At 47.7% G+C, this 15609-nt stretch overlaps 2 protein-coding genes across 9 annotated transcripts in view; both read right to left on the reverse strand.

The window, feature by feature from the left end:
• The window catches only part of WSB2 (WD repeat and SOCS box containing 2), a 30285-nt gene extending 27170 nt beyond the window's left edge, over positions 1-3115 (reverse strand). For 2 of the 3 annotated variants that reach the window (XM_078337407.1, XM_035257776.3), the window contains exon 1: positions 1796-1968. Coding sequence is in view for 1 of the 3 variants with exons in the window: in XM_035257776.3 (XP_035113667.1) it covers positions 1796-1808 (13 nt within the window). In the remaining 2 variants the exon portion in view is untranslated. Of the gene's footprint in view, positions 1-1795; positions 1969-2911 lie in introns of those variants that run through there. The other variant, XM_078337408.1, reaches the window with a different exon arrangement.
• A 1184-nt stretch (positions 3116-4299) lies between these two features.
• Positions 4300-15609, reverse strand: part of VSIG10 (V-set and immunoglobulin domain containing 10) — a 45660-nt gene continuing 34350 nt past the window's right edge. For 4 of the 6 annotated variants that reach the window (XM_035257781.2, XM_017976406.4, XM_035257782.3 and 1 more), the window contains 4 exons: positions 12252-12362; positions 11947-11962; positions 9616-9830; positions 4300-7637 (listed from right to left, as the gene is read on the reverse strand). In XM_035257781.2, the coding sequence (XP_035113672.1) occupies positions 7585-7637; positions 9616-9830; positions 11947-11962; positions 12252-12362 (395 nt within the window). In that variant the 3' untranslated portion in view covers positions 4300-7584. Of the gene's footprint in view, positions 7737-9615; positions 9831-11946; positions 11963-12251; positions 12363-12708; positions 13155-15609 lie in introns of those variants that run through there. The other 2 variants (XM_035257780.3, XM_054238954.2) reach the window with 2 other exon arrangements.

Raw genomic sequence — 15609 nt, forward strand, 5'->3', positions numbered from 1 at the left:
AAGAAGTTTAACTCTGGCCTTTTTTGTACAGTAACTTGGCAGCTCTCAACAGCCCTGCCCAAACCCTCAACACGAAGTTGTCGATCTTCAGGAAAACCCCAGAACTAGAAACAGATTTCTGTTAAAAAGGGGGGCTAACTACAGATTGCTTTCAGATTGAACTGTAAAGAGGCAATGGAAATGAAACGGAAGCTATAAAAAGATTCACATAGGATCCACACAAACAGTAGGAGCCCTTTTAAAAAGAATTCTATGGGTAACACACTTAGTGAAAAGAAAGCCCTTATCTAGATGGGAAGAGGAGAGAGCTGCCTTTAACTCAATGCCTGACTTCAGCAAACAAAGAAATGTCATTTCCTAAATTAAAAACTAACACCACCCCAGGGAATACCCAGATTTCAACCTTCCCACCCACAACAACAGGCCATCAGCAATCAGAATCCTCCAGACCAGGATGAAGCTTGAACTTGGCTGCAACATTACAGTGAGGTTCTGGAACAAATTCTGAGCCCTAGGCCTTGACCCCTTTCTGAAAATTTCTCCTAAGGAAACTACTTTTAAACTCGGGTCCTTTCAAGAGCTGAGACTCTTGACCTCGTGATCCACCCACCTCAGCCTCCCAAAGTGCTGGGATTACAGGCATGACCATCCTGGTCAACATGGTGAAACCCTGTCTCTACTAAAAATACAAAAAATTAGCTGGGCATGGTGGCGCGTGCCTGTAATCCCAGCTACTCAGGAGGCTGAGATAGGAGAATTGCCTGAACTCAGGAGGCGGAGGTTGCGGTGAGCCGAGATCGCGCCATTGCACTACAGTCTGGGTAACAAGAGCAAAACTTCGTCTCAAAAAAAAAAAAAAAAAAAAAAAGAGCTGAGACTCCAGGAATCAATTCTAAATCTATTTCAAGTTTCTATACAGGTGGGGTTCCCAGGAAGGTCGTTGGAGGGGAGAAGGCCGAGGCGTGCTTGCGTCTTGAGGATTTTCCCCTTGCATGAGAGACACATCTTTCCTACTAAGATTTTATGTTCATCCGGGTTGGCTTGAGGTATATCCAATATCCTCTGACTTCCACACTGTCTTCCGATAGGGATGGCAGTTAAAAAGAACAGAGGCAAGGTCCTCACCTATCAGTGTATCCTAAACTTGACAGATCATACAGTTCACCAGGGATTAGCATCTCTAGCCCCTCCCCACCTCCACTGAATTAGCCTCCAGTGGGAGAGGCTGGAAATAGATTGTTTCAACTGGGAACCCAGACCCCATTTTTACCCAACCACCCTCCGAGGCAGGTACTAGAATTATCCCATTTTGCAGATACCAAAACTGAGACGTGGGTGGCGGTGGTTCAGTGGCTCGTCCACTGTCACGATCACACAGCTTGTGAGGGACAGAAGTGACCCACATCCAGACCTGCGAGTGCGTCCCCGGCACCAGGGTACCCAGGGGCACCCACCCCCATGGGGATCTCCGTTTTAGGGCTTGGTGCCCCCCACCCCGAATCCCACAGGGGAGCCCCCTCTCTCCCGGTCGGGGGATCCCCTCCTGCAGAAACCCGATCTTCCCGATCCTGTCGCCGGCGGGAGTCGGGGTGGCGGCCGCTGACAGCGAAAGTGAAACAAAGCTGGGCGCCGGGCGCGCACCCCCGCCAGACCCGCGCGGACCTTCCAGGCCGGACGCCCCCGCCGCATCCAGCCCCCGCCCCTCCGAGCCCGCCCGGCGGTCGCCTCTCCCCTCCCTGGGGAGAACGGGCCTCAGCCCGGCCGGGCGGGAACGAGCGCGCCCTACCCCACTCACCTCCGGCCTCCATGGAGGACGCGCGCGGCCCCCGCGGCAGGCGGCGGGCGCCTCAGCCCCCCGGGCCGCGGGCCCTCATGCCGCCCCCGCGCCTCCCGCCCCGGCCCGGCCGCCGCCGCCCGGAGAGGCCATCAGCTGCTTCCCGTCACATGGCGGTGGGCGCGGGCGGGGACGCGCGGGGGCGGGGCGCAGGGGAAACGGCGGGGGGTGGGGACGGGAACGGGATAAAAACCAGGGGGGGGTGCAGCTGAGGAAAAAGATGGAAAATCGGGGGGGGCGGTACGCTGACTGGATAAAAGCCGAGGGGTTGCAGAGGGGAAACGGGGGCGGGGAAGACGCGCGAACCTGATAAAAAAATGGGGCGGGGGCGGGGGGAGCTGAGCGGAAACGGGGTGGGGCGCGAACAGGATAAAAGCCAGTGGTTGTACGGGGTCCTGAGGCGAGCCAGCGCCGGATAAAAACGGGGGAGGGAGGGTAGTGAACAGGGTTGAGGGACGCCGGGGAAAGGGGGAGATATAAACCCGAGTGCGGGTAGCCGCGCTCAGGGGAAAAGGCGGTGTTGGAGAGGGGTAGAGCAGGCTGAGGGAAAAATCCAAGCGTAGGGAGCGGGGGACTGACGGCGGTGGGGGGAGGTGAACCAAAGGGGCTGAAGCGAAGTCGAGGGGGGGGCAGGTAAAGATACGGCTTTGCGAAGCCTGATGAGGGGGAACGGGTAAAAATGGGGGCGGGAGAAATAGGGTGGAGGGAACACTGGCCGAGGAGAAACCTGGGGGAGATCTGGGCTTAGGGGAAAATGGGGAGGGAGTGGGGGTGGAAGGAAGGTGTAATAACCGGGTGCTGGGGGTCGGGGGAGGCTATGAGTAAGAATGGGGGACAGCGGCGAGGGTCAGGGGTAGGGTAAAACGACGGGGGTTGTTGAACGGCTCCGGTAATGGGAGGGGAAGTGAGGAGAAAACGGGGCGTGAGGGGGAGAGTAGGGCAGGGTGAAACCGGAGCGGGGGTGGGAACGAGGTTAAAAACGGGGCAGGCGGCGATTCGGAAGAAGACTGTCCTAGCTGCCTACTGCGACAGCTCGTCTGTCCCCGTCCCCCTGAGAAGCCTGCTCCCCTCGTCTACCTGCATGGCCTCCAGAAATGGCTGGCTTCGGTCAGACGCCCTCTTTCTGACATTCCAGGGCCAGGGTAGGAGTCATCACGGAGACTTTGCATGCCTGAAAGACCCCATTTCTTAATTGTCCGGTCCCCCGTAATGTCAGTGGCATGGGGATATCTTCCTGAGCTGAGCTCGTTGTCCCCAGAATGCCTCCCATTACCCCCCACTGGAGGGCTTCCCTTTTCTGCTCTGGGCCTAAGCTCTTCCCGCGGTTCTTAGTGTCAGCTTCATTCAAGTCACCCTTCCGCGTCTCCTTCCCTTCTCCCCGCCTTTCTTCACTTCCCTTCCAGTGCCCTCTCCATTTCCCGGTCACTGGTCGCAGAGCTCCGGATCGCAGTGGTTCCATTTTAAACTTCTTTGGTTTCTAACGCAACCTATTTTCTACGGTAACTCAGGTTCCCGGTTCCCATGTTCTTTTCCACCATGGTCCCACCATTTTACTTTTTTTTTTTTTTTTTTTTTTTAACCCAGGCCCCTGTTTTATGAGCCCTGGGTACGTCCTCCTGTGACCCTTACTTCCTGTGTCCCGTCTGGCCTCCTGGGTTACACCCCTGTTCACTCCTCTTGGCCAGTTTTTTTTTTTTTGGACCCACCAGTTTCTTGATCTCCCCCTTTTCCTCTGGCTACCTGTTCTTTTCTCGCCGCCCATTTTAACTTGAGCATGCCACGTTCTCACCCTTCATTTTCTACTGGGTATTTCATTTTCCGTTTCTCAATTTTAAAAAACGGCCCAGCCCACCCCTTTCTCTGGGCCTCCACTTTCATCCCGGCACCAGTGTCGGCCTACTCCACCTCTACTCCCTTTTAATCGCTAATTTCCCACCTCCTGAAGATCCCCGTCTTATTGTCCAGCCTCCCCCTTCCCATTTTTTCCTTCTCCAATTTTCTGAGTCTCCATTTTTTGTCTCCCAATTCCTTCTATTCCTGTAGTCTTCCAGGCCTTCTTTTTATTTACACGTCATGGAAAATAAGAAAAGGGTAAGGGAGATAGGGCGCGGTGGCTCACGCCTGTAATCCCAGCACTTTGAGAGTCTGAGACAGGTGGATCACCTGAGGTGGGGAGTTCGAGATCAGCCTTGCCAACATGGCGAAACCCCGTCTCTACAAAAATTAGGTGGTGGTGGCCGGTGCCTGTAATCCCAGCTACTTAGGAGACTGAGGCAGGACAATCGCTTGAACCAGGTTGCTGTGAGCCGAGATCATGCCGTTTGCACTACAGTCTGGGCAGTAGAGCAAAACTCCGTCTCAAAAAAAAAGGGGGAGGAGGGCAGGAGGACGGGAAAGGAAGAAGAATATTGTTGACAATATTTAAAAAGCTGGTTAAAAAAAAAAAAAAAACTTCGGCAAGCTCGTTTTTCCAAGTCTTTTCAGTTTATTAATCAGGTCTCAAGATCACAAAAGCACTTATTTAAAAATAGCTTTATTCCATTATCTTTTTAAAAAAATGCATATGATAACCTCAGAACTAATTTCTCCCAACCCCCACATCTTAAAATGTAAATAATGGAGAAGGAGCTGCCTGTTTTTCTTTGTAGCAGTTCCGGGCCAGTCCCAATGTGACAAGAATCAGTTGGCACTTATTGCATCATAATACATTTTACCTAGTAAGGATATTTTCTAAGTCTCAGTGCATGGGTTATTGCAATTTTCCATCCTGTGTTTTCCTGTAGCAATTACAGGCCTTGTACGTGCTTGTGAGAATTGGAGCTAATATCTAAGCCACAGAATTGTGGAGCCCCCTCCTCTGGGGTCCGCACCAGGTTTTGAGAAAAAAGTCAGTTGCAATGGACCTTGAAGTGTCTATCTTCCTGGTTCTCATAAATAGATCTCAAGGTCTCTAAGTTAACAATACATGCAGATAAGATTTTTTTAAAAGCACAGTGTAACAACTTGGACTTTACCGCACCAACTTCCACATGCTTGTGGATTTGGGCATGGATCGTCTTAAAAGCAGTCCTAATTCTTCAAAGATCCTTAAAACTTGAAGACCTGGGCTCTATCTGACCCAGGATATTAGGGTACACACAGGACTCAGATATGTGACAGCACTCACAGCTCAGCTGGTTCAAGGTTATAGTGTTCAGCACCAGCACCTTGCAGCTCCCATTTGGTAGTGGAAAAACCCTCAAATACTTCCTATCAACAGATGTGCAAGAGAAGAGGAAGTTGTGGAAAATATCCCAGTGATGTTACAAAACATCCTCTGTGTTCCCAGCTAGGATTTGTTCCCCCCCAACAGTTTTTGTGTTTTCTTTTTTTAATCTTGTGGCCTCTGAATAGTAGACTCTTCAGTTCTGGAATTTGATTGCCAACGACCCCAAAGGAGAGACTCAGCATTCAGAGACTTTAGAAGCCAGCTGAGTATCATTCTAAAATGATACTAATTTACACTTTTGAGAATGGTCAAGTACGTGGGGTACTTTGCAACAAAAGACAAAAAGCTAGTAGAACTGCAGTTCACAGCTATTCCTGGGAGGTAAACATTGCAGCCCACTCCTGAGCTCCCCAGTGTCCTGAGCAGGGGACAGGGCATCCTTCTAGTGATTTGCTTAGTTCAGTCCTTTCATCCAAGAAAACAGACCTTCTGCAACCACACCTGCAGGGTTACTTCAGACAACCCGCTTCTCATTTTAGAGTCCCAGTTCTTAGAACTGGAGAAAGGAAGTTTCCCTTTAAGCCCTAGTCTTGCCCACTAGAGCAGATACGCAACATTAAAGAGTGCTAATTCAAGTCAGATTTCCATATTTAGCAAACATCCATTGCACCCTTATAAGGTCCCTGACTTTAAGAAATTTAGATGAAATCAGAAAACATAAATCTCAAAACGATGCAAGAATCTACTGGAAACATCAGCAGCCTAAACTCATCACATGTTATTTTCATTCCAAAGTTAGTGTTATTGATCAGTGTACCCTCAGAATATCCTCAAGAAGCAGGAAGGAAACAAGTTTTCCTCTTCCCATTTCCAAGATAAACAGTCCAGATGAGCTGGTTTGCCCAAGCAGTTCTTATCACCAGATACTCCATTATGAAATGTGTCTCCTGCCTTCTTCCAAAGCAACAGGAGAAATGAAGCATAGGAAAGTCTGCAAGCCAATAGTGTTATCACCTAGGAGGCTTGTATATAAATATGAAGCTTGGCAAAATGTGAGGTTATAATGAAAAGCACTTCCCATTACCAGTTCCCTAACTCTTTGTAAAACAATTCTATCTCCAGGGAAATAAAAATGGTTAAGACAGTGCTCCATTCAGTCCCTTCATCCAAGAAAACAGACTTTCCCCAACCACACCTGCAGGGTTACTTCAGACAACCAGCTCTCATTTCAGAGTCCCAGTTCCTAGAACTGGAGAAAGGAAGTTCCCCTTTAAGCCCTAGGTCTTCCTCACTAGAGCAGATTCGCAACATTAAAGAGTGCAAATTCAAGTCAGATTTTCGTATTTAGCAGGTGATCTTACAAAGACATTTTTCAATAAATGGAAGGAAAGACGTGTGTGCTTGGTTTTGTTTTTTGCTGAGGCCCAAACATTGCTAGTGCAAGCCCCCCGCCAGGGGTGCAGGTCGAGTCAAAGCTGAATGAAGAGCTCATCTTCAATGTAGCTTTTCAAGCTTTCAGAACAAGAAACAATAGATGAGGAATTTCCTCACCTATTTTTACAGGTGAGGAAATCGAGGCCAAGAGAGGTAAAGAATCATGCCCTAGCCCTTGAAAGAAGGAAGCAGCAGAGCCCAGATTCAACTTCAGGGCTCCTGAAGCCTAAACCAACTCCAAAGCCTAAACCAAACTGCCTTCCTCTGATTGGTTATGGTAGCTGAAACTTAACCTGTTCCAGTGATCAACTGTTTGCCTGGTTTCTTGGTCATGAGCTCACCTAGGCAGTGATAAAGGAAGTTTCCCTATCACCCCCTTTTGTGCTGGGGCAAGCTGGCTACAAACCTTTAATAGTGACAAAGGAAGACCGGGCACAGTGGACACACCTGTAATCCCAGCACTTTGGGAGGCAGAGGCAGGCAGATCACAAGGTCAGGAGTTTAAGACCAGCCTGGCCAACACAGTGAAACCCCGTCTCTACTTAAAAATGCAAATACATTAGCAGAGCATGGTGGTGCGCACCTGTCGTCCCAGCTACTCAGGAGACTGAGGCAGGAAAATCATTGAACCCAGGAGGCGGAGATTGTAGGTGAGCCAAGATCACGCCACTGCACTCCAGCCTGGGCAAAAGAGCGAGACTTCGTCTCAAAACAAAAAAGAAAAGAAAAGAAAAACAATAGTGGCAAAAGACACCAAGACTCAGTGCTTCCCTTAACCCTGCTCCCTCCAAATCAGCATCCGTCACAGTAGATCAACCTGGATAAAGCCAGGATTCACAGCAGAAAGGGCACCTCAGACAGCAAAGCAGCCTTCCTTCTCAAAGCTTTTAAACATCGTTGGGAATACTTAGAGCAAACCAAACCAATGTTTTTCAATAAATGGAAGGAAAGATGTGTGTGCTTGGTTTTGCTTTTTGCTGAGACCCAAACATTGCTCGTGCAAGCCCCCCGTCAGGGGTGCAGATCAGGTCAAAGCTGAATGAAGAGCTCATCTCCAATGTAGCTTTCCGAGCTTTCAGAACGAGACAACCGTGGAGCATCCTCTTCTTCACACTGGTCTGTCTTCTTCTTGAACATCACTTTGCTCCTCACTGCCGTCATCTGCACAGGGGGAAATACACCCAGTGCTTGGTAATCAGAGTGTGATTCTGTTTCCACCATCAGTCATCCATCAGTGATTTCTAGTCCTTTCCTGGTGAGCTGCAGAATGGGATCTCATGGAGAAGAAGGTGGGGCAAGGTGTGTTTTCCCCTTCTCACCTGTCTTCTGCATTCATAACCTCTAGGCATGCTTGATACTGACCACCCTTCATGTCCTCAGCTCAGGCCCCTGCCCTCACCTGAAACACTCCCTCTTCTTTCTGCTTATTCCAACTCAACTATCCTTAAAGCCTTGCTTCATGTCCATCTCTTCCATAAAGCTTCCCCTGACCAGTGCACCCCTCCAGGCTCTAATCTTTGTCTGAGGTCCCATAATTTTTGGTGCAGTGGCACAATCTCAGTTCACTGTAGCCTCAACTTCCCAAGCTCAGGTGATTCTCCGACCTCAGCCTCCCAAGTAGCTGGGACTACAGATGCATGCCACCACACCCAGCTAATTCTTTGTATTCTTAGTAGAGACGGCTTTTGCCATGTTGCCCAGGCTGGTTTCGAACTCCTGGGCTCCAGCGATCTGCCCCTTTGGCCTCCCAAAATGCTGGGATTATAAGCATGAATCACTGCACCTATAATTTTTTTTTTTTTTTTTTTTTTTTGAGACAGAGTTTCACTCTTGTTGCCCAGGCTGGAGTGCAATGGTGCGATCTTGGCTCACCACAACCTCTGCCTCCTGAGTTCAAGTGATTCTCCTGCCTCAGCCTCCCAAGTAGCTAGGATTACAGACGTGCCACCAGGCCTGGCTAATTTTGTATTTTTAGTGGAGACAGGGTTTCTCCATGTTGATCAGGTTGGTCTCGAACTCCTGACCTCAGGTGATCCGCCTGCCTCAGCCTCCCAAAGTGCTAGGATTACAGGCGTGAGCCACCATGCCCAGCAGCACCTATAATTTTTAAATGTATGGTCCATCAGGCAATTAATCAAATATCTTCCAGCAACAGCTTCTCTAGCCGTTCTCTCAAAGTGTTGGTTCAATCTTGCCCGTTTCCATTTCCCCTGCAGGTTTTCGTTTGTTCACCTGAATTGGTCTTGTAAAGCTCCCTGTATGGAGGGAGACACTACCTATCTCACTTTTCTTCTCCCACAATAGCAATATTATGCCTACCCTGGAGCAGGACCTTGATAAATGTTTGTCGGTTTTTGGGTTTGTAGTTGATAGTAGTCTCAGGTTCTAGACTCAAGTTTAACTGTCTTCCCCAGCCTCACCCCTTAGAGATTTCCTATTGGGAAGCTCACTGCAGCAGTTCAGAGGTTTGTGGGATTTTTTTTTTGAGACAGGTTTCCACTGCTGCCCAGACTAGAGTGTGGTGGCACAATCATAGCTCCCTGCAGCCTGGACCTCCTACACTCAAGCGATCCTCCAGCCTCAGCTCCCAAGTAGCTGGGATCACAGATGCACATCACCAAGCCCTGCTAATTTTTCTTTCTTTCTCTTTTTTTAGAGACAGAGTATCACTATGTTGCTCAAACTTATGGGCTCAAGCAATCTTCCTGCCTTGACCTCTGAAAGCTCTGGGGTTACAGGTTTGAGCCACCATGCCTAGCTCAGAGGTTTTTTTGTTTTCTGTTTATTTGGGTTTTTTTGTTTTGTTTTTTTGGTTCTTTTTTTTGAGACGGAGTTTTGCTCTTGTTACCCAGGCTGGAGTGCAATGGTGCAATCTCGGCTCACTGCAACCTCCGCCTCATGGGTTCAGGCAATTCTCCTGCCTCAGCCTCCTGAGTAGCTGGGATTACAGGCATGCGCCACCGTGCCCAGCTAATTTTTTTTTGTATTTTTAGTAGAGACGGGGTTTCACCATGTTGACCAGGATGGTCTCGATCTGTTGACCTCATGATCCACCCGCCTCGGCCTCCCAAAGTGCTGGGATTACAGGCGTGAGCCACCGCGCCCAGCCTCTGTTTATTTGTTTAAGGAAAGAGCTTACCTTGTAGATCCTGGAATCCATTTCCCATCTGTTCTATGTTCCCATTCACCAAGGCGGTCACTCTATGAATGTGGTTCTGCTTGGGTATTTCCTTTGGGAACTCCTCTCTCTCCTGTGCTCCTTCCTCCTCTTCTGCTGCAGCATCTTCCTCCTCCTCCTCCTCCTCTTCCTCTTCTGAATCCACCAAAACCATGACATCATCCATGTTTTGGCCCCTAATTACCAAATGGGGAAGAATAAGATTTCCTATTTTTCCCAACTTCAGGCCTCACTGAATAGGAAACACTAGATTCTTTGCAACCCCATTAGCAATATGGAAACTTCCTCATGCACTCAGCTGGGTGAAGTCATGAGACGATGGTGTGGTTGTAACCGCAGAGAGAGATGCTGCCACAAATTGCTTCAGATGATCTTATCTCATGCTGGGTTTGTTTTATTACTCCTTCCCTGCTCCTCAGGCAGGTGACCATGTCTCAGGCATCTACCAGTTTCATGTCCCCTTACAGCAGGTGGACAAATGGTTTTCCTTTTCTGAAATGCCCTCATTCTGCTCTATTTACCGAAATCTCTCCTCCTCCTCATTATGGAAGACCCAGGTAAACTCCTCTCCCTCCCCCTAAAGGCCGGAATTAATGATTGCATTTGGAGTTCATGCCCAGCGCTGTAGCAATTGCTCTGTAGTTTATCTACCACCAGCTCACTAACTCTGACTACCCAGCCAGACTATGCATTCTTTTTCTTTTCTTTTTTTTTTTTTTTTTAAATGAAACCTTGCTCTGTTGCCCAGGCTGGAGTGCAGTGGCACGATCACAGCTCACCGCAACCTCCATCTCCCGTTTAAGTGATTCTCCTGCCTCAGCCTCCCGAATAGCTGGGATTACAGGTGCCACCATGCCCGGCTAACTTTTTGTGTTTTTAATAGAAATGGGGTTTCACCATGTTGGCCAGGCTGGTCTCAAATACCTGACCTCAAGTGATCTGCCCACCTCAACTTCCCAAAGTGCTAGAATTATAAGCATGAGCCACAGCACCCAGCCTGGACTGTGCATTTCTTAAGGAAGAAAGAATGCATGCCACAGGTCAGTCGCCTGCCCGAGGAGCTGTTTTACATTTTCATTTAATCTTCACAAACCCTCTCAGTGAAACAGATCAGGACACTCGGGCTCAGAGAGGGTCAGGGATTTTCCATGGGTACAGGCCTTGGGAATGGCACAGCTACCATCTGGAGTCAGGTCCACTCATCCCAATGCCTTTTCCCACTATACCACACTGACATCTCCTGTGAGAAATAAGCCCAGGGAATGACAGGCTTATTGAGAGAATGGCCCTCCAATACAGGCGAGTAAAGGTAATGTTTTGCTACAAAAGATGGTCCCAGAACAATAATATCCTGTCATTATGAATAGGTAAAGAACTGTTTTTCCATAGGATCACAGAAAAGAGTACTTTGCTCCCACCTAGAATCTCCTTAGGAAATGAAATACACAAGTTCCATTTGATTCCTTTGCCCCTACTGGGGTTTCCCTTTGGGAGGGGCTTCTGGGTATGCTCAGAGTAGTCTTCCAAAACACCGTAAAACTGGCCAGGCATGGTGGCTCATGCCTGTAATCCCAGCACTTTAGGAGGCCAAGGAAGGTGGATCACTTGAGGCCAGGAGTTCGAGACTAGCCTGGCCAACATGGTAAAACCCCGTCTCTACTAAAAATACAAAAATTAGCCATGTGTGGTGACGCGCACCTGTAATCCCAGCTATTCAGGAGGCTGAGGGAGGAGAATGGCCTCAACCTGGGAGGTGGGGGTTGTAGTGAGCCAAGGTTGTGCCACTACACTCCAGCCTGGGCAACAGAGTGAGACTCTGTCTCAAAAATTACAAAAAGCCAAAACAAAACTATAAGACCATGACTGAAGATTCTTCCTTTTAGCTCTTTTCAGAAAATTAAATAAAACAAACGCATGAATGACTGGCTCAAAATATACACATTGTCTTTCTGTCTCAATGATAGACCTGCAATGTATCCAGCCCTGAGGTTTGGTATTGTAAAAGAACACTGACTTTGGAATCGATTAGACCTGGACCTGAAGGAAGGCACTGCTGCTTCCTTCCAGAATGAGCTTACAGAAATTACTTCACTGAGCCTCCATCCCCTTATCCGGAAAATGGAGATGTCACCACCACCCCGAGGAGGTGATGAAACCCCTAGACCCGTGTGCAGCACTTCGTAGGTCCTCAATGGTAGTGGCTATTATTGTTCTTATGAAGAAAAGGGAGCAAAACAGGAGTGAAGACAGATCCAAAAATGGGTTTTTGATTTAAGTGTAAGGAGCACTCACCTGAAAGTGTTTCCTACTGAAGAAAGAAAGGAAAAACCATTAATATCCAGTAACATCCACTTCGACCTCACAGGTTCTTAAGCAGGCTAACATTTACTAGAGGAGCAAATAAGAAAACTGACTCAATATGACAGGCGACAGGTGTCCTGGGATGGTACTAGGTGACATTACTGTACATCTTGACCCAACGAAGGAGCCCAGAATATGGAACTTCAGGTGGAAGCATGACAGGGGCCACCCTTCTCCAACCCCACACCTTTTCCACAAGCCTGGAAGGGAAGCTAAAGGACCCAAGAAGCCCTTACCTTTCCAGCAGAGCACAGGGCTGTAATACAACATAAGCCCTGAGATAGTGGCCAGTCCCAGTAGCAGGAGGCTCACAATGGTTCCCACAATGCCCCCGATGTTTAAAGGTTCTGCAAAGACAAATCACACCATTGATTCTTCCACCAGATATGTGGACAATTAGAACAACACTGCCCTTTCTCTGCATGGAGTCAGTTCTTGTCTTGATTCCTGACCTTGGGTAAGGCTTATGACTTGTCTGTAATGCCAGATAAATATTTTATCACCCAACCTCAGACAGAGTTTGTGGGGATCAGATGGAGCAGGGAATGTGAAAAAAACAATGGAAAGTTAAAATCTCTGTGTCTACCAAACCCTGAGACTATTTATAAGGCCATGGTAAGTAAGAGTGTAAGAGTTATCAATGCCGTGATAAACAGAGTGATCAACGGAACAGAACAGAGACTGCAGAACAGGTGCACATGCAAACATACTTTATGTATGACAGGGTAGTGAGCAAAGGAAGCACGTTTAAGAAATGGTACTAGAACAAATGGTGATTCACATTGGGGAACAAAAAGGAAAGAAACGGCTGGGGTTTGGGACCCTCTCGCTGGACGAGATTCCCGGGCTCGCGTTCAGTTCACAACAGCTGGGCACGGTGGTTCATGCCTGTAATCCCAGCACTTTGGGAGGCCGAGGCAGGCAGATCACCTGAGGTCAGGAGTTCAAGATCAGCCGGGCCAACATGGTGACATCCCATTTCTACTAAAAATACAAACATTAGCTGGCTGTGGTGGCGCACACCTGTAATCCCAGCCACTCAGGAAGCTGACACATGAGAACAGCTTGAATCTGGGAGGTGGAGGTTGCAGTGAGCCAATATCGTGCCACTGCACTCCAGCCTGAGTAAGAGTGAAACTCTGCAAAAGAGAGAAAAGAGAAAAAGAGAGAGAGAGAGAAACTTGAGACTACATATGTATGGTAACAATTTTGTGTGTTTGTGTTTTGTTTTTTAGTTTTTGCTTTTTGGTTGTTTTTGTTTTGTTTTGAGATGGAGTTTCACTGTTGTTGCCCAGGCTGAAGTGCAATAGGGTGATCTCGCCTCACCACAACCTCTGCCTCCCAGGTTCAAGCGATTCTCCTGCCTCAGCCTCTTGCGTAGCTGAGATTACAGGCACACGTCATCACACCCGGCTAATTTTTGTATTTTTAGTAGACATGGGGTGTTACCATGTTGGCCAGGCTAATCTTGAACTCCTGACCATCTTGGTCAGGCTGGTCTTGAACTCCTGACTTTATGATCTGTCCGGCTCAGCCTTCCAAAGTGCTAGGATTACAGGCGTGAGCCACTGCAACCAGCCTTGTCTTTTTTTAAAAGAGCAGTTTTGTTTTGTTTTGTTTTGTTTTGTTTGGTGGGGGCGGTTTTCTTTTGAGACAGGGTCTTATTCTGTCTCCCAGGCTAATGCAATGGCACAATCTCAGCTCACTGCAGCCTTTACTTCCAGGTCTCAAGTGGTCCTTCCACCTCAGCCTTCCCAGTAGCTGGGACTACACATGCGTGCCACCGGACCTGGCTAATTTTTGTATTTTTTGCAGAGACAGGATTTCCCCATATTGCCCAGGCAAGCCACAGGCAAGGCTGATCTTGAACTCCTGAACTCTGCCTGCCTCTGCCTCCCAAAGTGCTAGGACTACAGAAACGAACCTCTGTACCTGGCCAAGAACAGTTTTAAGTTCACAGCAAAATTGAGCAGAAAGTACAGAGAGTTCCCAGTGTACTCCCTGCTCCCACACACGCACAGCCTCCCCCATCATCCACATCCCCACCAGAGTGGTGCAGTTGTTACAATAGACAAACCTGCACTGACATCATTATCACTCAAAATCTAGTTTGCACTAGGGTTCATTCCTGATGTTCAACACTCCACAGGTTTAGACAAATGTATGACATGTATACACCACTATGATATCATACAGCATATTTTCACCGACCTACAAATCCACTGTGCTCTGCCTATTCCAACCCCTGCCCCCTCACCAACCCCTGGGAGCCACTGATCTTTTATTATCTCCATAGTTTTGCCTTTTCCAGAATGTCATATAATTGGAATCGTGCTGTTATTTATCCACAAAAAAATTTTTAAAATTCAAAACTAACAACATATTATTAAGAAATATGAACACACGGCCAGGCACGTTGGCTCATGTTCATAAAAAATTACACACAAAATAAGAAGAAAAGAAAACGAAAGAGAGAAAGAAGATGGAAGGAAGGAATGGGGGAGGAAGGGAAATAAAAGAGAAAAGGAAAGGAAAGAAAAAAGAGGAAGGCAGGAAAGGAAAAAGGGAGAAGAGAAGAGGAAAGGGAAAAGGGAAGGGAAGAAGGAAGGAGACCAGGTGTGGTCGCTCATGGCTGCAATCGCAACACTTTGGGAGGTTGAGATGGGAGGATCACTTGACGCCAGGAGTTTAAGACCAACCTGGTCAACATAGAAAGACCCCATCTCTATAAAAAATAAAACAAAAAGAGAAAAGTATGGACATATATGATAAAAAGTATTTTTAAAATAAAACAAAAAATTCAGGATCATGGTTACCTTTCAAGAGAGGCCCAGGATGAGACTAGCCCTACAGGGAGGGTGGCCAAGTTAAAATTCAGTATGCCCAGTGAAATTCGGATTTCAGATAAATGATGAATAGTTTTTTAGTGTGAGTATGTCCCATGAAGTATTTGGGACATACTTATACTAAAAAAAAAAAAAAAAGTATTTTTTATTTTTCTAAATTCAAATTTAAGTGGGCATCCTGTTTTTAAAGTTCTTTTGTTATTTTCTTTTTTTTCAAGATGGAGACTTGCTCTGTTGCACAGGCTGGAGTAAAATGGCGTGATCATGGCTCACTGCAACCTTCGCCTCCTAGGTTCAAGTGATTCTCCTGCCTCAGCCTCCTAAGTAGCTGGGATTACAGGCACCTGCCACCATGCCCAGGTAATGGTCTCGAACTCCCAACTTCAGGTGATCTGCTCATCTCAGCCTCCCAGGTAATTCTGTATTTTTAGTAGAGATGGGGTTTTATCATGTTGGCCAGGCTGGTCTTGAACTCTTGGCCTCAAGTGATCCAGCTGCCTCGGATTCCCAAAGTGCTGGGATTACAGGCCTGAGCAAGCACCCAGCCCTACTGTTGTTTTCTAAACCTGGTCCTGTGACAAACAAGTAACCTAATGCATGTTCATACTGTTCTGTATCCTAAATGGGATGAGTTTCTTAGGTGTTCATTTTGCTCTTATGCTTCACAACTGACATATACTAGATATTAATCCTTTGGTGTGTACAGGTAGTGTGTAATTATTGTTCCCTGTGCAAATGTTAGTCAGTA

Source organism: Callithrix jacchus, chromosome 9 (genome assembly GCF_049354715.1).
Source record: "Callithrix jacchus isolate 240 chromosome 9, calJac240_pri, whole genome shotgun sequence".
Classification (NCBI taxonomy): domain Eukaryota; kingdom Metazoa; phylum Chordata; class Mammalia; order Primates; family Cebidae; genus Callithrix; species Callithrix jacchus.